We start from the raw sequence: 22042 nt of genomic DNA on the forward strand, positions 1-22042 counted from the left end.
TCCCATGACATGCTATTTTATGTATTCTTTAATATAGGTATTAGTGGGCAACTAACACAGTATTCAAAGACTAACACAGTATCCGAAATTCAGCCGTGGTGCATGTGTGTGTATTCACACACACACACATGTGGCGCTCGCACGGTCGAGTCTCATTGGCGGGCCAACGTCTCTGGGCGGGCCAGGCAGAGTAAGGGGAGGAGCTGAGATTCCTGATGACGTCATGAATACAGACATTCCAAATCAGCGCGCTTGAGCCTCCGTTTTTTCAAAGGCGAGCAGAACAGCTAGTGCTCGTTTTACACCAAACACAAGTTTTAGCCACTGGGGGACCATAGGCAGGCTAGGGGAACTCATATTTATGTTAGAAAACCTCAAAGTGAGATTTTCATGTCATGGGACCTTTAAGAGCACGTAGTAAGCATCGTCTTGCCCAGAGATGCCTACCGGTTCTCTGCAGACATTGGGGCTCAGAGCCAGAACCTTTTGGCTGAAACCGGGACACCCTAACAACAGATAGACTATCGTGCTTAGTCAATATAACTTTAAGTGCCAGTTATTTTGGCACAGCGTCTAATTATTCTGTCGCTATCCTATTGTCATCCCTTGGCTCTAATGCTGATTATGTTGTTTATGGGACACACACACACACACAGACACACCGACACACACTCACACAGTCAGACCGTTGTCTGGTTGATTGCACCGGACTACGGACTGTGTGTGTGTGTGTGTGTGCGCTCACCTCAGCAGCTTTTCCAAGGCCACTGATCAGTGATAGGAAGAGGGGCGGTCAATCTGAAACGAGAGCCAATAAAATTGCACCGTCAACGGCTTTAAATCTCAGAACCGTCGGCCAACCGCCAACCGTTCCTCAGTTGGGAAGGTCAGTTAGGGCGGGGGGGGGTCAGTTAGGGCAGGTATGGACCTGACGGGACAAGGAGGGGGGGGTGACCTCATCTTAACTTCAGGGCAGTCCTGTGAAAAACAGGAAAGTGTCACTTAAAGCCAGGAGGATGTGAAGCAGCAGAATGTGCCGTATGCATATCCTGGATGAATGTCGGACAGCCTGTGTTCAGAAGGGCATGTTGTTGTAACGATGCATCATAAAGTATGTATGTATATGATTTTATATATTTGACTTATTATGTGCACAATAAAGCTCTCTGCCGACTTGTGCGCAGGACTTATCTAAAGCACAAACGTACAAACACTGTTCATTGGGAGGGAATAATAAAACAAATGAAAGGGCAATAACTAACGCCCAAAGTAAGCCTGAATATAGTGATAAATCCCATTCTGAAGGTTAGGATAGCTCAACTGTCCCTGTCCACAACCAAGCATTCCTGTGGTACAGATGGTGTCGTGTCCATATTCATCTCATGTTGCCCCTTGCTACACAATCTGTCTGGGGCCTGGTTCTCAAGAGAGCTTTATTTCTTTGAGGGATTCGGCATTAAGCTGAATATGTTGTTTTTTTCTCCCTCCTCAGCATTCACTCCAGGAAGGATAGCCTTGTAAAAGTCCTTACTGGACCATGACCCATGTCAACAACAGAAAGCTATAGGGTTTAACCTTTTAGTAGTATTATTATTATCGTCTTTGGGCTTTAATTGCCCTTTCCCTGGCCAGGTCCGACTTTTGTGTAAACTTGTTTTGCATCCGTCTGAGCGCGGTTTTACATATCCAATCTTTCATGACATTTGAGAGTTGACTGTAATGCTGTTCAGATATTAGGTGCACTTCCGTGTCATCTGCAAAAACGTTCTGTTGAGCAACATCATTAATCTGCATGCGGTTAAAGCAGTGCCAATAGAAATGCATTCTGGAAATAAATTATCCCCGATGGCGATAACCTTGTTTGTCAAATGGCAAATGTAATTTTGCTGACAATATTTATCCTGATTATAATTGATGCTAATTTTTAAACATGCAATCCAGTTTTACATCCTGTGACCCTTTTATTCATGTGACAACTATGCCCATTTGCCATGCCCTGGGGTCTCATTTATAACCGTTGCGTACGCACAAAACGGGGCTGAAAGTTGCGTACGTGACTTTTCACGCCAAGGTTGTGATCTATAAAAAACCAACTTGACGGGAAAATGTGCGCAGCCCTAAGCAAACTCTGACCCATGCGTACGCATGGTTTGGAGGAAAAGGAGAATTGGCGACACAGACGGTGTGGTGGTGAACTGAAGTCAGACCGAAGAATTGCAGAGTGAGAAGAACGATTATGTTTTATCATCGCCCTTCATCAATTTAATTTCAACCCGTATCATGCGTTAAATCCTAATCAGAATAATTTAAGTCCACTGCGTTATTTCTCAGTTATAACTCCAGAAATATCTCCTTAGAATAGAAATAAAAAGAAATTCTCTATATTTAATCCCGTCACTCCATACTGCCCACTGACGGCGCGACTGCATGGAATAAAGCATCGGTCCAACATGTGTCAATAACATAATATTTTTATGTGACACTGTAAACACATGATCAAATGTCAATTAAATCCCAAGTGTGAAAAACCAATCCACACTCATCACAATCGTTGTCCGTTACTCTTGATGCTTTTCATGACAAATCAGGCATTAAAAAGGGGTTATGTTCAAGAACATTTTACGTGGGTAATTACAAACTGATTATCCAAGGCGTTCTCGTCAGTCTTATTACCGTAACCCTATAAATACAGAGGTGAGCGCCGTGGTAATGCTGCACCATATGGCACTTCTGGCGGACCATGCAGGATTCGGAGGGAGAGGATATTTAGGGACCATAACGACTTATTGGTAGGCTACATAAAAATATGTAACTCTATGTCAGACCACTTCTTTTTTAATTCTGGGACTGTGCGCTCCGTGCTACTGACAGAGTTCACTGCTGCAGCAACATGTTGCCACTCACTCTGCTTTTTGTTGTTGGCGATTCCAATCCCATGACCGCCGAACAAAACTACCTTTCGGGCCTCCATCTCACCCACAAGTGTCTCCACTTCAACCTCCGTGAAATTTCGCTTTTTTGATTTTCTCAGTACTTCTGCCATTATTTCCAACAAGACATAATACCGGCATCTGAGTCTGTTTTATATGCAGATCGCATTCATGAGGTCATTTGCATTGACCATTTATGGTTAAAAAGGGGCGTGTAGAGGGCGGAACGTGAAGCTGATTCAGCTGCGCACAATTATAGTCAGTATGTGATTTATAAAGCAAAGATTGCGTACAGGTGTGCGTACGCAGTGTTTTATAAATCCGAATATTTTTTGGCGCACGCAAAACTTGGCTTCTGGGCGTACGCACATTTTTAGTAACGATCCCACGCACAGTTTTATAAATGAGACCCCTGGTCTTCTCAAGGCTTCCTCCTTTTCCCACAGGCTTAAGGGGGCTTGTTCCATTACCTCTGTGGCCCTAGTGCCAAAGTTCACTCCTGTGTTGAATGAACCCTGTGGGTGCACGATGGGTCATCTCCAGGGGTTTCTTAGTTCAAAAGTGGCCCAAATTCACAAATTCAGTGACATCTGGTATTCTTATCATGCGAAGATAGGTCTCCAAAAAAAAGGTAAATGTACGCGAGCCTCCTCCAGGTTCAACTATTCCCTCATAAAAGTTCCACAAAACGTAGCAGGAAAGACAAAGTGAATTCATTTGGAGAGGTGGACATCGCCTGATCTAGGATACTCGAGTGACGTATCAGCAGCATACCTCTGGCGACGACTCATCATAGACGAGTTTGCCTTGCTCGCCAAGCTTCCATCTTGGTTCTAAACTATTTCTGTCCCCATGAAGTTCCCCCTCACATAGCTAGCATTTAGAACCTGGATGGCTGCTGGCTGAATGAGGCCCGGCGTTCGGCCCTACGGGTCGGGGACGTCTCCCACTGCGGGCCAGTGTATCCCCTCGAAGAGTCTTACCGCGATAAGCCTTGACTCACACCGGCACGGCCGTCCCTTGACCTGTGTGTGTGTGTGTGTGTGTGTGTGTGTGTGTGTGTGTGTGTGTGTGTGTGTGTGTGTGTGTGTGTGTGTGTGTGTGTGTGTGTGTGTGTGTGTGTGTGTGTGGCTCCTCCATTGTTGAGCGTAGCGTCGTGGTGGCTAAACCCGGTGAACCACAGAGAGAAGCGCCTCAGGCTATCTTAAAGACGCTGCAGAATGGGCGACTGTAATGGATTTGTGTTTACCTCATCAGCACCGTTTGGGCTCCCCCAGGGCCGGAAGAGAGCCTGGTTTTAGTTTAGTAGATTTAGCATCTTTTATTCCCCCGCTACATCTTGTTCTCCCCCCCCCACCACCAAAGACGACAGCTTTATGTTATGCTATCACTAGGATTTATGTTATGTTCGTGGTATCATTTTATTTTCCGTTCTGCTCGTGGTTTTATTTATGTGAACGTTGTTGTTAGTGATATGGTGTCCGGTAATATGTTACTATGGTGGTATCAGCGTATCAATATACATTAGGTGAGTAGTGTGCTGTTCCGTTGTTCTACACAGTAGACATCACAGCTGCATGGTTGTGTTGTTGTTGTCGTCTCCCGTGTGCGTTGTAGTTTTGGATGTACACAGCGTTCTTGTCAACATAGAAAAAACGTATCTTGGGTGGTTCAGCCCATCCGATATTCTGCATTGGTGTCCGGTCCAGAACAACTCGATCATCACAAATGACCGATGGGTTTTTTTGATATGGACCGCTGACCGACGGGTCCAATACGTGATGCTGAAACATGGAGTGGAGTGGAGTGAAGTGGAGCCCATCCACACTGCACACGCTGTTTAAATAGTGCCATCGCTTTATTAGCAACGACTAAAGCGATCCCATAATTAAAAAGAAAATATATAAATAATATCTGGATATCTATCCTCCATTGCCTGGCGACGTTCACGTCGCCAGGCAATGGAGGACAGATATCAGCTTTTGCAGGGAGTAGAAACTCAGCGTTGCATGAAACTGGCCCATATTATGACAACTGTGGTGAGTGATTAGGCAATACAAGGCGTTTTGAAAAGCTGCCTCTGCTGACATCACTAGTGGGCGTGTCCACCTAGATGTGTGACGGAGAGATGAGCAACCTTTGCTACAGTCCGCTGGGTAGCCTGGTAGACTGATCTATCCAGCGCACATCTAGGTGGACACGCCCACTTTTCAAAACGGCTTGTAATGGCTTATCACACTCACACCTGGTGGTCTAACAAATGCTGGGCTGGGAGAGTTGTCCACCCTGGCAGGGTGGGCAACTAAACTGAACTCTAAAAATCAAGTTTGGACCCTGGTTAAAGAACAAATGCTTTGGTGACATATTATACCACCAGGTGTGAGTGTGATTAGCCGTTACAAGCTGTTTTTGAAAATCTCTACTTCTTCTACATTTACATTTAGGGCCTTAGCAGACGCTTTTATCCAAAGCGGCTTACAATAAGTACATTTGTCATAAGAAGTAAACAATATATCGCTGTCAGTACAGTAAAGAGGTTCATAGAACCAAGAGCAAGTACAATCGCTAGGCTAACCCATTCCCCGTGTACAGCAGTGATGGCAGCTACTGCAGTTGCTACACAATTAAGTACTATGAATAAGTGCGTACAATAAGTTCTTCAGACATCACAAGCGTGTCCACCTAGTGTGTGCAGGATAGATCAGTCTAACATCCTACCCCGTTTCTCATCTATCCGTCATACGTCATCACTCACACCTGGTGGTATAATAGGTCCCCTTGCTTTAACTAATAAGGACTCGGGTTTCCACAGTAAACCGAGTTCGTAAGACGGGTCTTCACCTCGTCTCTATCAGATTGGACGTGAGTGGAGGTAAAGTGTGATCCCTGGTCATCGTCCACGGCAACGCCTTCCAGGCTGGTTTCCGTCTGCACCCTTTAGTGCCAACGACAGTTTCAGGCAGCTCAGTCTGTTGTGGATGTTGTGAGTTGATCTTTGACATCTCACATTGTCTGTTTTCCTCTCTCTGCCCATCCCTCAATCCCACGCCCCCTCCTCTCTCTCTGTGCCTCTGTCTATTAACCACAACATTAAAGGGCTTTGTTGCTACTTAAGGGGCGTTCACATGGTCATAGCACATGAAATGAGATGCAAAGCAGGATTTAAAAATGAGTACACAACAGTGAAAATATAAACGGTGAAAATACTAAATTTAGACAGTCTGTCTCTCTCGCTCTCGCTCTCCCTCTCCCTCCCCCGAAAGAAATCAACTTAGGCTTACTGTATATATTTCTCTCTCCGCCTCACTCTGTATATATGTGCAATAAAATCGAAAGCGCCGTATTTGCAGTGAAAGGTACTCCACTAACATGTGTGTGTGTGTGTGTGTGTGTGTGTGTGTGTGTGTGTGTGTGTGTGTGTGTGTGTGTGTGTGTGTGTGTGTGTGTGTGTGTGTGTGTGTGTGTGTGTGTGTGTGCGTGCGTGCGTGCGTGCGTGCGTGCGTGCGCGCGTGCGCGCGTGCGCGCGCGCGCGCGCGCGCGTGTGAGATACAAATCTAAAGCGTACACAGTGAATCTTAATCAACTAAGACTATCTTTCTGACTGTCTCTCCATATCAGTATGATAAAAATCTAAATCTGTGTGTATACATTGAAAAGTACTCCACTAAAACCATGCCTCTCTCTGTCTTTCTTTGTCTCTCTCTGTGTTTCTCTCTCTGTCTCTCTCTCTCTCTCTCTGTCTCTTTCTTTGTCTCTCTGTGATTATGTCTGTCTCTCTCTATCTCTCTCTCTGTCTCTTTCTTTGTCTCTCTCTGTGATTCTGTCTGTCTCTCTCTGTCTCTGTCTGTCTCTCACTCTCTGTCCGTCTCTTTCTTTGTCTATCTCTGTCTGTCTCTCTCTGTCTCTCTCTCTTGGTCCCAGGCCTCAGCGCCTTGAGCTCAGAGCCCCAGGAGGAGGAGGAGGAGGAGGACCAGCCAGCTACAGACGAGAAGACAGCAACATGGCGGACATGTCTGTGGAGCAGATCGCCATGAGGGCCGACGAGCTGACTGATGAGGTACACACACGCACACGCAGACACATACAAGGAACACACACACAGACATCACTGTTACACAGTCTATGTTAAGTCACTTTAAACTATGTTGTCTCCAGTTTGTGTGTTACAATCACACCAGAGCTGTCCTGCCCACTCGTTTATTAGCTGTTGTTTCCTGGTGTAGATCCAGCGGGATACACTTCCAGAAGGCGGTTTTAATGGTCTATCCGTTGGGAACATTCGTAATGTGAGGCGTATCTGGTTTAATTGCGTTTTAGTTATGCTATTGTTTCGGCCAGGGCACTTTGTAATTGGCCTATTGTGTAGAAATATTGACCAAACGATGGCTCTGTCGCAGGGAATGGCTCTGAGGGCTTTACTGAATTGAATTGAAGGGCCACACATTGAGCAATTCAATTGAATCACGAAACGCATGGCGCCGAACTATGTTATATTACATGAATTGGGGGGACATGATGGATTGCTTTTCAATAGGCTAGTGTTGCATCGCGGTTGCCAAGGTTACCGGTGTCTGACGTGCCACCGGTGGGATATCATTCACAACGTCCCCACTGTCATTTTGCTAATTGCATTATTAAGCCTGGCTCTGTTTGTCGAATCAAAACGTGTTTTAATAGTAATATTTATTAAATGTGAGGTAGGGTTTCCATGGTGGCTCTCCCCCCACTCAGTGGCTGCCATGGAAACCAGAGGTTGCTCTGAGTGCGGGGGGGGGGGTAAGGGTTTGAGAGGGGCTTCTGGTCTTACTGGTATCACTGCGGTGACTTCAGAAGAACGTCCACTGGTGTGGAAATGTGTTAAAGCGCTTCAGGCCTCTACCTGTGATCCCCTCCTCTTATATCACTCCGTCAAATCACTGCTATCCAGAGTGTGAATTAGTGACCGGCTGATATTATCTGCCGGCCGATATTTTTTTTACGTGTATCAGTATCGGCCGATATTTTTTTCAGTACCGGCCGATTGTTTAATGTTCTGGGCCAGGGGAGGCCAAGAATATACACGAGTATATTGCTCGTTCCCAGAGAGACTCGCTGAGCAAATTCAAATTGTGCTCTCGTGAGAACTCTGGATTTCCAGGGTATTATCGGCGCAAGAAAATCGGTATCGGAGAATTGGTTATCGGCTAAGGCTGATGAAAATCGGTATCGGAGAATTGGTTATCGGCTAAGGCTGATGAAAAAGAAATGGTATCGGTATCGGCCGTAAAAAATCGGTATCGGTCGATCCCTAGTGTTAATATATCTGTTGAATATAATATCTTTCTAATAGAAACAAACAAACCAAGACTTCCAAACTCCATCAACTATCTGAGCGGTGTGATGATCTGATTCCATCAGCTCTTTGAACCGCGACGCTCACGCTTTTAATTTGTACGACCCTATTATATATCCTGACATGTTTTTATTGTGGGTGAATGACTTGAAAACCTTCGACCATATTTTGTGTTGCTTTATGGGATGCGTACACGTTTGCACCCCAACCCCACACTCGTACTAACAGGCAAAGGAGCGGGATGTTTCTCATCATCCAGAAACATTGCAGAAGCTGTGGAAACGTTGCATCGGTCCGGTGAGGGATGTCTGAAGTTGTTTACGTTGAGCGGTGTTCGTTTTAGAGCTACTCCTTTAGGGATGAGGATCTACTCTAGTCCTAAACGTGAGGTTAATTCCAACAGGACGGAACAGGGTAGAATGTACCCCCCCCCCCACCCCACTTCTCTTCCACTGTGTGCAGAGGTTGTTCATTTATTAAAAAACTTGTACCGCCCTTGGAAATGTCATCGTTAACTATTTTGTGAAATTGTGAAATATGAATGTAAAGTGGCAACGATTTTGTTTGTGCCGACGTATACCGTTGATCGTGGTGGACGTGCATCGATCTGTTATCCACCGCTGTGTCGAAGCGGGCAGGTCTAAGATGGATGGATTTTCGGAGAGAGGCTGAAGAGAATGATCCAGAGCGACGTGTGTGCCGGTCTGCGGCTCTACGGCCTATTATTATTATTAGCAGTGCGCTAGTGCACTCGCTGCCTGATTTAGCCCTGATCGGACCTTAGTCCCCCTCCAGTGGCTTCAGTACCATCCTGATAATGGTTTAATCAGTCCTTTAGGCTGTTACGTCACCACATCACTGGTTCTAGACCATCAAACAAATTAGCTCCTTTCTCTTCTCTTTGCGGAGAGATTTGTCTATATGACCTTCCCTTTTTTTAGTAAGCGTGAGATGAATGTGCTAATCCCGTGTGTCTTCCTCTCCGTTTTCGTCTTCTTTCTGCTTTCTTAACTAATTCTCGCTCATTTCGCAGACTAATTTCCGCTTTTCTTAATCCTCCTACGGGAAGGAAATGAAGGATGTCTCTTACTGATGTCGTTTGAATTATCTCTTTCTGTCTGCCTCTCTCTCTCTCTCCCACTGTGACACACAATCTTTTAGCATAACTTCTTTCTCTCTCCCCCCCATCCTCTCTCAATGGCTGTCAGTGTCTCTCTACCTGGCCGTCTCTCTCTCTTCCTCTGACACATGCAATGTTTTAACCTGCTACATCTTCCTGCCCCCTCCCTCCCCCCTGTCTCCCCCTCTCCCCTCTGCCCCCCTCTCCCCCCTGCCCCCCCCTCTCCCCTCTCCCCCCTGCCTCCCCCTCTCCCCCCTCTCCTCCCTGCCTCCCCCTCTCCCCCCTGCCCCCCCCTCTCCCCTCTCCCCCCTGCCTCCTGCCTCCCCCTCTCCCCCCTGCCCCCCTCTCCCTCTCCCCCCTGCCTCCTGCCTCCCCCTCTGCCTCCCCCTCTCCCCCCTGCCCCCCCCTCTACCCTCTCCCCCCTGCCTCCTGCCTCCCCCTCTCCCCCCTGCCTCCCCCTCTCCCCCCTGCCCCCCCTCTTCCCTCTCCCCCCTGCCTCCTGCCTCCCCCTCTCCCCCCTGCCTCACCCCCCCCCCCCCCCCCCCCCCCCCCCCCCCCCCCCCCCCCCCCCCCCCCTCCCTCTCTCTCTGAGTCTGTGTGTCTCTGTGTCTGTTTCCTCCTCCTGCCGTCCTGGGGATCTTCCATCTCGACGCTGATTGTACCGGGGACAGTCGCGGGGCTCCCAGCGAACGCCTCACAGCTCTCTGTCGTCGGGTAACGCCGTGGATGGTATTATGGGATGTCGGCCAAACGCCTTCACATCAGGGCTGTTGTTTGCACGGCTCGACGTCTGCGAGACCCTTTCAGAGAAGCGGATGCGTGTCACTGCGCGGCCCGTGAAACATGACGTGTGCGTTCCGCTGACAGAGAGCGGCCTTGTTGTCCGTGCGGTGAGGCTGCTGCGTCGGTCTGCCCTCCGCCCGCCAGCTCCGCCCGGCGCCGCGGCAACGCGCCCCCGGCAACGCGCCCCCGGCATTATGCTGAGAGAGGCCCGACCGTCCCAGGGAAGCACTTCCTTTTGATATGTTTCCCGCCCCGCACAGTTCCTCACTCATTAATTTCTTTGGATATATATATATTTGGCCCGCCTCAATCTTCCAGGGAGACAATCTGCTGGAAGAGCACTGCTGGGCTTAATTAGACCGCGGCGAGGGGCGGGCGAAGACGTGATCTAACGCCGCTCGGGCCCTGCCACGCGGCGGATAAGCCCCTCCGAAGCCTGGTTACCCCCCCCCCCCCCCCTCCCTGTCTGCCTGCGCGGGTTAATATATTGAGAGTGAACACATATCGCGGAGAAACCCTGGCGCCACGGAGCTCTTGTTAGCGCTTCATTAGCGGCGCTGACGGGTGGCGTGTTGGCCCAGGCTCCAGGTCCTCGCCCGTTGTCTCTCGCTCGCTCTCTCTCTCGCTGCCGTCTTTCTTTCCTCTTTGCACCCGTTTTATCTCCCTCGTCCTCCTCCTCCTCGTCCTCCTCCTCCTCCTCCTCATCCTCCTCCTCCTCCTCCTCCTCCTCTCCCTCGTCCTCGTCCTCCTCCTCCTCCTCCTCCCTCGTCCTCCTCCTCCTCCTCCTCGTCCTCGTCGTCCTCCTCCTCCCCCTCCTCCTCCCCCTCCTCCTCCTCCTCTCCCTCGTCCTCGTCCTCCTCTCCCCAATGCAGCCGGCTATTATTAGAAGACAAAAAGTCTTCCTCAGTCAGCTCATCCGACCGCATTCCTTTGCCCCATTGTTGTCCACACCTGTGTGTGTGTGTGTGTGTGTGTGTGTGTGTGTGTGTGTGTTACATTGTGGGTCTGTATTATGGTAGGTTGAAGGGTATGAGTATGGCTTCTGGTATGTGTGAGTCTGGTGACTCTCTCTGCACACCGTGTGTGTGTGTGTGGACACCTACCCTCCTGCAGTGCACGTGCCTGTGTCCATGCGTGCGGCTGCCCGTCCTTGTGTCACCGCAGGCAGGGACAGATCATTGTCGTTGTGTTGTGTGTCAGACGGTGTCGTCGTCACCTGATAAGAGAAGCTGCTACACAATGGAACCCGACGGAACGCCATGACACGCCTGGTGTCACATGACCCGGGCTGGGGGGGGGGAGTGGGAGGGGGAGAGGGAGAGAGAGGTGGAGGGAGGGAGAGAGAGAGAGAGGTGGAGGGAGAGAGAGAGAGAGGTGGAGGGAGGAGGAGAGAGAGAGGAGAGGAGAGGAGAGAGAGAGAGAGAGAGAGAGAGAGAGAGAGAGAGAGAGAGAGAGAGAGAGAGAGAGAGAGAGAGAGAGAGAGAGAGAGAGAGAGAGAGAGAGAGAGAGAGAGAGAGAGAGGGAGGAGAGGAGAGGAGGGAGGAGAGGAGGGAGGGAGAGGAGGGAGGGAGAGAAAAAAAAGGGGGGTAAAAAAACAACAAGGAAGATTTAGCTGACATTCTGGGTGGATGTCTGCCGCGTATTGATTCGGTGTACTGTGTGTAGTAAGAGCAGTCTGAGGGGATATCAGATGCAGAACGACAGCGAGGTTTTCATAACAACCGAAGCGCAGAAGCCGCGGGCCATGCAGATAGATGTGTTCATTCTGAAGAGTACAGATGAATATCGCCTGAGTAAGGTCTCGGCCTCGCTTGCTGTCGGCACCGCTGCTCACTGCGCAGAATACTGACAGCTTCTGTTACATTTCAATGTTGGTTTATCGGCCGCTCTTTGGGTTTTTTTGACTACTGGTTGTTTTTTCTGGTTTTCAATACATTTGTAACTGTCCCTCTGTTCATGTTAATATTTGAGCCAATCACTCACTCCCACGCTCACTCATATATCACATCATATATATATATTAGTGCTGTCAGTTAAACACGTTATTAACGGCGTTAACGCAAACCAATTTTAACAGCGTTCATTTTTTTGTCGCGGGATTAACGCAATTGTATTTATTTAAAAAAAATAAAAATAAAATACAATTCTTTGGCTCAAAACAAAGAAGCAGTAGCCTGACCGCTATCTTCAAGGCAGTATGTTTGTATGTTCATTGTTTAATTGCACTATAGGCTTGATTGATCGTGAGTTAACTATGACATTAATGTGATTAATCGCGATTAAATATTTGAATCGCTTGACAGCACTAATATACATATATATATATGGATCGATATAGATATACATATGAGTGAGCGTGTCAAATCTGGATCTCACACGCTCACTCATTCATATCGAGTCCTAGACAGAGTGAGTGTGTGAGATCTAGATCTATACATACTGTATATATATTGGATTCGGGGTTCCTCCATGTTAACTTGTGACTGTGCTCCCCCCCCCCCCCCCCCCCCCCCCGCCAGTCTCTGGAGAGCACACGGAGGATGCGGATGATGGCGGAGGAGGTGAGACCTTTGACCCTCGACCCTGATTCACTAACATGCATGACACACTCTTACACACGGGGAGGGTTTAGGCTGACGGACGCGCGCACACACCTTCGACCTCGTGAAATGTTTAATGTAGTATTTCTCTATCTTAATATTTTTGATGGATAACCATGGCTATGTTCCTTGGTGCCAACCGGGCCGACACTGGGAATGCTTGCGGTGTTTTATCCCACTTTGGATGAAGAACGCGTCCGAATGGCTTTCATTTATTTACTCCATAATAACCTTGATTTATAAAGCGGATAACCACACACCAGACAGCGCGTTACCCAAGATAATTATGCAAATAAAACCCAATTAAACACTAACAGGCACCGTAAAAGCAAGCTGACGATTTGAAAACGGAAAGGGAATGATCAATTAAAATCCTTTCTCTAGTATCATGACGTTCCGGTGTACTCTTTCATTCGTTCATTCCTAGCATGGGTGACCCCCATGGAGAAGGGGAGCCGGTCAAAGCCCTGGCAGTCTTAATAACGTCATGCTCTACAAACAGAGCACCACAGGAACACAGGGCAGTGCGTCTCTGTGTGCCCGTGGTCCTCACACAAACCCCCGGGTAGAGAGGGCGGCAGAGGGAGGGTGTCTGATGGCCTCATGGAACTCAAAACCGAGAACAAACGACCAAAGCAAACATTGACTGCTCACATCAGAGGTCAGCGGGGGCCTTTGTTCTTCATCCTCCGGATGGCGGGGTCATGATTCTCCTCGTCTTTGTTGAATAAAACTATTCGCCGTTTCACTGCGGATTTAAAAGTCGAACGTATTTATAAATAGTTTGGAACGTTCTTGTGAATAGAGTTCGTCACTCTGGACCCTGAAATTCTTGCTTGAAGATAAGGATTTACTAGATAATGGAAATGAAATATGCAATAGAAATCTAAAAATGTATCAACAGACGCAATCAAAGATCCAAGCTGATTGTATAGTGTGGAATAGAGGAATGAATGAGCGGCCAGCCCAGTGTCATCCTCCATCTCCTCATCTCTGCTGATGTGTGACGGGGAGTGTGTTGTTCTCTGATGTTCCCAGACCAGGGAGACCGGTGGGAAAACCATGGTGATGTTGGACGAGCAAGGAGGTAGGACTTCCAATGTCCTTCGTGACTATCGTTCCTCACTCTGTCTCTATTCTCCTCACTCTGTCTCTATTCTCCACTCTGTCTCTATTCTCCTCTCTGTCTCTATTCTCCTCACTCTGTCTCTATTCTCCTCACTCTGTCTCTATTCTCCTCTCTGTCTCTATTCTCCTCTCTGTCTCTATTCTCCTCTCTGTCTCTATTCTCCTCTCTGTCTCTATTCTCCTCTCTGTCTCTATTCTCCTCACTCTGACTCTATTCTCCTCACTCTGTCTCTATTCTCCTCACTCTGTCTCTATTCTCCTCACTCTCTCTCTATTCTCCTCACTCTCTCTATTCTCCTCTCTGTCTCTATTCTCCTCACTCTGTCTCTATTCTCCTCTCTGTCTCTATTCTCCTCTCTGTCTCTATTCTCCTCTCTGTCTCTATTCTCCTCTCTGTCTCTATTCTCCTCACTCTCTCTGTATTCTCCTCTCTGTCTCTATTCTCCTCACTCTCTCTGTATTCTCCTCTCTGTCTCTATTCTCCTCTCTGTCTCTATTCTCCTCACTCTCTATTCTCCTCACTCTGTCTCTATTCTCCTCTCTGTCTCTATTCTCTCCTCTCTGTCTCTATTCTCCTCTCTGTCTCTATTCTCCTCTCTGTCTCTATTCTCCTCTCTGTCTCTATTCTCCTCTCTGTCTCTATTCTCCTCACTCTGTCTCTGTTCTCCTCTCTCTGTACCTGTTCTCTTCACTCTGTCTCTGTTCTCCTCTCTCTGTCTCTATTCTCCTCACTCTCTCTAATCTACTCTGTCTCTATTCTCCTTTGTGTTCTCTTCTACTAGATTGTCTTCATTTGATCTCCACTGTCCTCACCTGACCTAATAGTGTCCCCCCTCTCTCGTGTGTGCGTGCGTGTGTGTGTGTGTGTTGCAGAACAACTGAAGCGTGCAGAGGAGGGCATGGACCAGATCAACCAGGACATGCGGCAGGCGGAGAAGAACCTGAAGGACCTCTCCAAGTGCTGCGGCCTCTGTGTGTGCCCGTGTGACAGGTAGGTCCTCCAGAGTAGACCACAGTGCAAAGGCTCAACGGGGGACGTTCTGGGTCCTCAAAGTAGACCACAGTGACCAGGCTCAACGCCGGGGACGTTGTGGTCCTCAAAGTAGACCACCGTGCACAGGCTCACAGCCGGGGACGTTCCTGTCCCCGAGACACGACGCATTTAGATTAACCTCAGCGCCAGACGAGTTGATGTGGAGACGAGGGGGCCTGTGTGCCATCCCCCCCTAGACACACACACACACACACACACACACACACACACACGCACGCACGCACGCGCGCGCGCGCGCGATGTGACCTTGAGAAGGGTCCCTTCCCAGCCCTGTCACCCTGGGACACGGTTTACCTCAGTCCTGGTACACGGAGGCCGATGGGGTCATAATGTTTACCAGCTGCTAGATTTACAGGGATGTAAGTCCTGTCTGTGTCCTTCAGTCTTAAAATAAATCCTGTCGTCCCCCCCTCCCATCTATTGGAGCTCCATCATCTAGAAAGGACGGTTGAAGACAGTATATCAGAATATTTTGTAAGACGTTTTATTCGCTTGACTCACAACTATGGTGCACTTCATCCCATGCAGTGTATTGTGGGCTTTAACTTGGTGGTTATATGTACATAGTATATTTGTGTCTTCAGTCTGAACATTTCTGATCCTATTCGGTTGGCTTCACTATTCTGACATTTCTCTGTCCTATTTTCACTAGACCGCCATTCTGTTTTATTCAAACGTTCATTACTTTAAGATGCTGCCAGCCAGAAAGGAATTCAGAAGAAGCCTTTTTATCTATCGTACAGTGGACTGCTTGAAGTCAAAACCACACACCGAATACTAATGAAATAGTGACTCATTCTTACCAGACAGTTTTAGAATCTTCTGAAAATGTGATTTAAAATGTGCCAAAGCGCGGCTGGCTCTGAGGTTGGCAGTGTGAGGTCTGATGTGTTTAAACGCCGCCCTTAACATAACCCTCTTCCTGAAACGCTGGCACATGGAGGAGAGGCTTCTATGATGACTACAAAAGGTAAACGGATCCCCTCGGCGTCTACTAATCCCTTCCCAGAGTCGCTGAGCACCGTGTCCTGTCCCCGGGCGTGGCTCAAGGCGCTCGCTGCTCCAGGATTGGCCCAAGCGCGTGCCAGACGAGCGGGTGGCGTGTGTTTGAGCCAATCCCACGGCGAGCCGTCGTGTAACCTGTGTCCTGACTAGGGGTGGGAATCACAGAGCGAACGATACGATACGAGATACATGGCCCGACATACCGATAATATCGCCATACAGCGATTCTGCAATAATCAATATATTGTTAGACAATCCTACTACAATATCACGATAATTGTCTAACGATGAATATAAAATAACCGTGAAAAGGTTAAGTGCTGGATTTCAGTTTTTATTCACGGTCCAAACAGAATTTTTCAGTGGCTCGTCTTTGGTGAGTTAACTTCCGTTCCTGTGATGCCTTCAGTCATCTGTTGAACTCCTCCTCGAGGAGCAGGGAAATCATTTTAGAGTGCCTTCTTTTATTAATTAAAGTATAGATATTTGGAGCGTTATTTCCTGTCTAACTTCATAAATAAAGCATAAAACAGCCTCTGAAATGATGAAAGAAATATATATGTATATTTGGCGCCAGTGTATAGATTCTCGTATCGCTAGGAAAAGGATGACGATATATCACTATCGACATTTTGTCCCACCCCTAGTCCTGACTCGTGCTTAGTGACTCTTGGATCCTTGTATTTAGTTATTAGTTAGTAGTAGCTCTAATACTAGCTGTAGTGGCCTGATGATGATGATGATGATGATGATGAAGCACTGTTCCACAACCGTCTCCCTCCCCCCCCACCAGACACATGGACACACTCCCGTCTGTGTGTTAATTAAGCAATTAGCCACGAGAGGCCGCGGCTCACAGTGATTAATTACAGCTTGGAGCCGTCGTGAGGCACACTGCCTAACGACGTTTACTGTAGAACAGACCAACTCGTGAGGTGAAACGCACACATCACGTACGATCAGCAGCATTCTTCCGCCGAAGAATATAGTTCCTCAAAACAAGCAAAAGGGTTGCCAAGCAACGCGAGCTAGCATACTTTGTTGTTGGCGGCGCACTGATGCAATGACCGAGTCGTTGTGCGCTCCCAGGTGTGTGTTTGGGGGAAGGACCCGTTTGATAATGTGCAGTGTGCCCCTCCCGCCACCAGGGTGACGTCCATCGAGAAGGACTCGCGCTACAAGCGCACCTGGGGCATCGGGGGCGAGGGCGGCGGCGGCGGGCGCGGCAGCGTGGTCTCCCGGCAACCGTCCGGCGTCCGCAACGGCGGGGCGGCCCAGACGCAGGCCCCCCCGCCGTCGGGCCCCTACGTGAAGAGGTGGGACACACACACACACACACACACACACACACACACACACACACACACACACACACACACACACACACACACACACACACACACACACACACACACACACACACACACACACACACAATTTTACTATCAACCGCAAAATGCAGATCAAAGGGGATACCAAAGCATATCTTGACGTGTGTATGTGCGTGTGCAGGATCACCAACGACGCCCGTGAGGACGAGATGGAGGAGAATCTGGGGGCGGTGGGCGACATCATCGGCAACCTGAAGACCATGGCCATGGACATGGGAGGCGAGCTGGACAAGCAGAACAAACAGATCGACCGGCTCACCGACAAGGTCTCTCTCGTTTGGCCCCTCCCTCCCTCCCTCCATCCTCCTTCTCTCCTCCCTCTCTCGTTTCGCTCTTCATTTGGTTCCCCTTTTATTATTCACTTCCTCTTTTTGCTCCTTTCTATCTCTCGTTCTTTGTCTTTCTTCCTCGTATTCTTTCTCTCTTTCTTTCTTCTCTTATCTCTTTTGCTTTGAGAGAGAAAGAGAGAGGAAGTTAATGTACGCACTTATTGTATGTATTACTTAGTTGTGTAGTGTCTTATCCTAACTATCTTTACATCCTTGCTGCACCTAAAGCAATATATTGTTGTCTCTTCTTCTGACGAATGGACTTATTGTCAGTCTCTTTGGATGAGCGTCCGCTAAACACCCTTATGTAACTGTCATGTACAGGCCTGGTGTGGCTGCCTCTCGCTCTGTGCCCGTCTGATCGTAGCCCTCACTGTGGCAGAGGGTGAGCGTTGGGGGGGGTGGATAGAGGCGTTGAACCCAGGGCACCGTTCTGCCGAGGTCTCTAGGAGAACATCGTTATAAAGCAGGATCGCCCTCACCTGAGGAATCATCCCCTTGATCCAGATCGTGATCACTCCCACCGATACAGTTGGTGTTGAAGGATTCGCGTTGACCAGCCACGCTCATATTCGGTCCCAACATGAATCCCGTGCTGTTTAACGTCATTATGATGAATGGAATGATGGCGACTTTGAATAAACATGGTTTCTACAAAGTCTACCTCATTCAGTTCATCATCATCTATTCAGGACACAGATCCCTCTCAGACCTGTGATCTCGTTCCGGTCCTCCTTTGGCCAACTGTAGTTTATTTATTTGACTGTTCCGGGGTTTCTACCCCCGGTTCCTCCAGTCGATGACGGATGGGTCTCTTTGATCCTAAGCCCCGGCTGGTGGCTTCAGACCCGGGCCCCATGAGCAGCTAGAGGCCGGCCATGTCCCTGTCCGCCGGACCCCTCGGCCCCCCCCCACCCAGCTGGAAGTGGATCTGTTGTGCGTGTGACGTGTGTTGATTTGTGTGACGTGTGTTTCCCCTCCTGTAGGCGGAGGTGACCAAAAGCCGTGTGGACGAAGCCAACCAGAGAGCCAACAAGCTCCTCAGCTAGACGGACCGGATCGCACCAGCTCCCGGCCGCTCCTACCAACCCCCCCCCCCCCACACACTCTCTCTCACACACACACACACGCACACACAGGCCTACACACGCACGCATTTGGGAAACCTGATCTGACCTGATGTGATCAGGTAAAAGTTTGGTAACGTGTGTATAAAACCCTCCCAGGGTCAGTGCCGCCCCTTTAAAGAGCGCTTTCCATTCTCCCTCAGCGTGCCTTAAAGCTAATCTGCAGTCCGGGTGGTTTTCTAATATTTGTATCTTCCACACCAACCGCGCCTCACGCTCATCCTCACGGGCGACAGTAGGGGCAGACGGTTGAATGTTCTCCCACCTCTCTCTCTCTCTCTCCCCCCCCCCCCCCCTCTCATCACCCTCCCATCCTCCGACGTGTTGACGTTGTTGTTCATGCCAAGCGGAGGCCATACTCAACGAGTCCCCTCGGTGGGAGTTCACGGTGTGTCTTAATGGTGTGGGTAAGCGTCTGTATACTGCCCCCTGTTGATCCCCGGGTCACATGACGCCCCCCCCCCCCCCTGTGTGTCACTAACGTGGCCGCGTCCTGTGCTTTAGTCCTGACCTGTGCTTTATTTAACTAATCGAATGCAGCTGAAATGACCTGAAAATAAAGTTGGACTTTCTTTTTTCGTGGCACACTTTTCCCTCACCCCGCATCGTCATTTACGCCGTTTTGTAATCCCCAAACATGCCCGTCAAGTGTTTTTTAAATGCTGCACTTTGCGGCGGCGTGAATGCACCCATCAGCAGCTCGGTTACAGGGACACGAATCTCCTCTATATATTGTAGATCTATGAAAGCGTTTGGGGGTTTTGGTTGTATGCGAGAGCTCTGTGATCCACACGAGGCTCAGTACCTCCTCTGGAGGGCTTTACTTCACAACACTGAACACGGGGATCCTGCCAGCAGTGGCCTTGCTGAAGGCGAGTATCAAACTAGATGCTTCTCTTTGGCTCCAAGGGCAGCTAAGGTCAATGCTGTACTTTAAATTCTCTGCCAGGTCTGTCATGAAGCTGTTTATTTTGTTTTCCCCAATAGGATGCTGATGTACATACTCTACCAGGGGCTGTGTATCTAGCCTGCAAATAAACCTATTTATCAAATGCACCTCTTTAAAATGGTTGACACTTTGTGTAATGACCATATGCCCATGGCTCGAATGCTTACTAGAAACTCTGGTGTAAAAATGTAGTTTACCCAATTGAATTTGGTTAACTACTTTCGGTAGAATGATGTGATTTATTTCTGTTGCCCTACTCATTTGAACGATGTAGCTGCCTCTGTTTCTGTTCTAGGTTCATCTTTGGCCTGTCAGTCGTAGGCTATATAGCAATATCAATATATTTTAAAGCCCAACCCTTTTAATTTAAGAAAAATAGCAGAAGTCTGGGTAAAGTAGCGCTATAAACTGGGGAGATGGAGGGAAAAGATGTGGTACGATGTCTCACCAAATCTCCTTCCCTTTCTCTGTGTTTTCTAAGCAGCCACTTTATATGCGGAGCTGGAGCAAAATGTTAATATCTGCTGATGGAAAGTTCTCGAGACCGCACAAGCACTCGGACATTACAGCCTGTGGCAAAACAAACCGATAAATAAATCACGGAAATGTTTTGCGCGTAAATGTACCTGTTCCTGTTTGTTTGTTCTCTGCTGGGCTTTTAGGATCCGGGCGTCTAATGAGCAGCGACAATAGTTATTTCTGGTCCGCGCGTTTGTTGCGGGGTAAAACCCTCTTTGCTTTGTTGAGGGCAGAACAACATTAAATGCTTGTGAAGAATACAAAGTCTTGTTCTGTGCTGGATATTTCCTGGGGTTACAGACCTCTGCTTCATTTGTCAGTTTTGATCTAACTAGACCAGCCTGGGGACGAGGTTGTACGTGATGTTAAAACATCAACAGATCTACTTATTTTGGGCGCCTTTTTTTATACGTTACCTGGGGCAACTAATCTGAAACGTAGCAGCAAGAGTGCCTTTTATTGTACGTTCATCCGTCTGTCAGCCTCTCTATCTGTCCACAGTTTGGTTGTTTATAAATAAAAAAGGAAATCTGAATTTCAATTTGTCAGAACTTTAATTAATACAGTGATTGTGTTTCAACACTTAAAGGTGGTTTGTACAGCATCATATATTAGATTGTCTCTCATGGTTGCATAATGATCGACAAACGTCGATCCTGATGTGCTAGAAGCTGATATTTAACGGTTTCTTCATATTATATAATCTCCGTCATTATTTGAGTGAAGGCCATTTTCAAACAATTTTTTTTAACCACGCATAGGCAGAAAATAAAATCAAGTTTTTAATAAATAGAAATTACTGTAAATTACTTTTTTTGTAAATGTTTGTCCATCCTGGCAGTTTGACCACATTGATTCATTAGTGCCAACAGATTTACCCTGCTTAATTGGATGTTAAGTCAAAGAATTCATCACATTTGGTTCTGATTTGGTCAACAGATATTCATGATCTGAATGGTCTCCTTAATTATTTTATCTTTGAAACGTTACAGAACGCCACTTTATTTATTTTTATCGTAATCTGAAAAACCCTATTGTTATTCATTGTCTTATTCTTATTCTTCATTTTAATCAGCCCTATTTTTGCACCGTATCTTCTACAGTATTCAAGGTATTGACGACAAAAGAATTAAAATGGTCTGGTTCATCAGGTGTGTTATATATTTTGGGGTGCTATACGGAAATATGCTTTTTTTGGTGGTTCAGCAAATCCCAGTAATCCATTGGAAACCAGCAGCTAAATCCGTTTATTTTGGGAGAAAACAGGGGTTAGAGGTCACTTTATTTGGCACACACAAAGTTTGCAACCAGCCAAGGTCACTTTTTTACTTTCCAAGTCAATTCATACGGGCTGCTGTCAGGCTTGACCTCCGAACCTTCTGCTTAATAGCAAGGAGAGTTTACCCACAAGTCAACTGGGTTTTGGCCTGTTGTCTTGAGAACAGTTTCTAGCTTTAAGCTGCATAAGCGAAAGCTAAGGACCCCCATTTAAAAATAATCTTTTAATAAACTTTTTATTTGGTAAAATTGTTCAGCGATTTTGTTCCTCATTTTGAATTATCTCAAAATGTGTTAAGGTGGAACTTTTGTGCAACAATTCTGCAAAAATTCTCAGCTACGTTGGTTGGCCCAAGCCTTGATGGTTTGGGTTGGTAGCTGGGAGTGAAGCAACCTGTATTTGTAATACAGTTTTCTACAGGTCTCATTTGGCATGGCAGGACCCATAAGGTATGTCTGGACAATTCCTTCTCCACCTTGAAAATGTTGAAAAATAT

The 22042-nt window shown here is 47.7% G+C and overlaps 1 protein-coding gene across 2 annotated transcripts in view; it reads left to right on the forward strand.

Moving 5' to 3' along the window:
* The window catches only part of snap23.1 (synaptosome associated protein 23.1), a 21819-nt gene extending 1011 nt beyond the window's left edge, over positions 1-20808 (forward strand). For both annotated transcript variants that reach the window (XM_030355988.1, XM_030355987.1), the window contains exons 2-8: positions 6852-6987; positions 12685-12726; positions 13804-13852; positions 14767-14884; positions 17101-17268; positions 17465-17609; positions 18659-20808. In XM_030355988.1, the coding sequence (XP_030211848.1) occupies positions 6931-6987; positions 12685-12726; positions 13804-13852; positions 14767-14884; positions 17101-17268; positions 17465-17609; positions 18659-18721 (642 nt within the window). In that variant the 5' untranslated portion in view covers positions 6852-6930 and the 3' untranslated portion in view covers positions 18722-20808. The remainder of the gene's footprint in view (positions 1-6851; positions 6988-12684; positions 12727-13803; positions 13853-14766; positions 14885-17100; positions 17269-17464; positions 17610-18658) is intronic.
* The last annotated feature ends 1234 nt before the right edge of the window (positions 20809-22042 follow it).

Source organism: Gadus morhua, chromosome 5, assembly GCF_902167405.1.
Source record: "Gadus morhua chromosome 5, gadMor3.0, whole genome shotgun sequence".
Taxonomy (NCBI): domain Eukaryota; kingdom Metazoa; phylum Chordata; class Actinopteri; order Gadiformes; family Gadidae; genus Gadus; species Gadus morhua.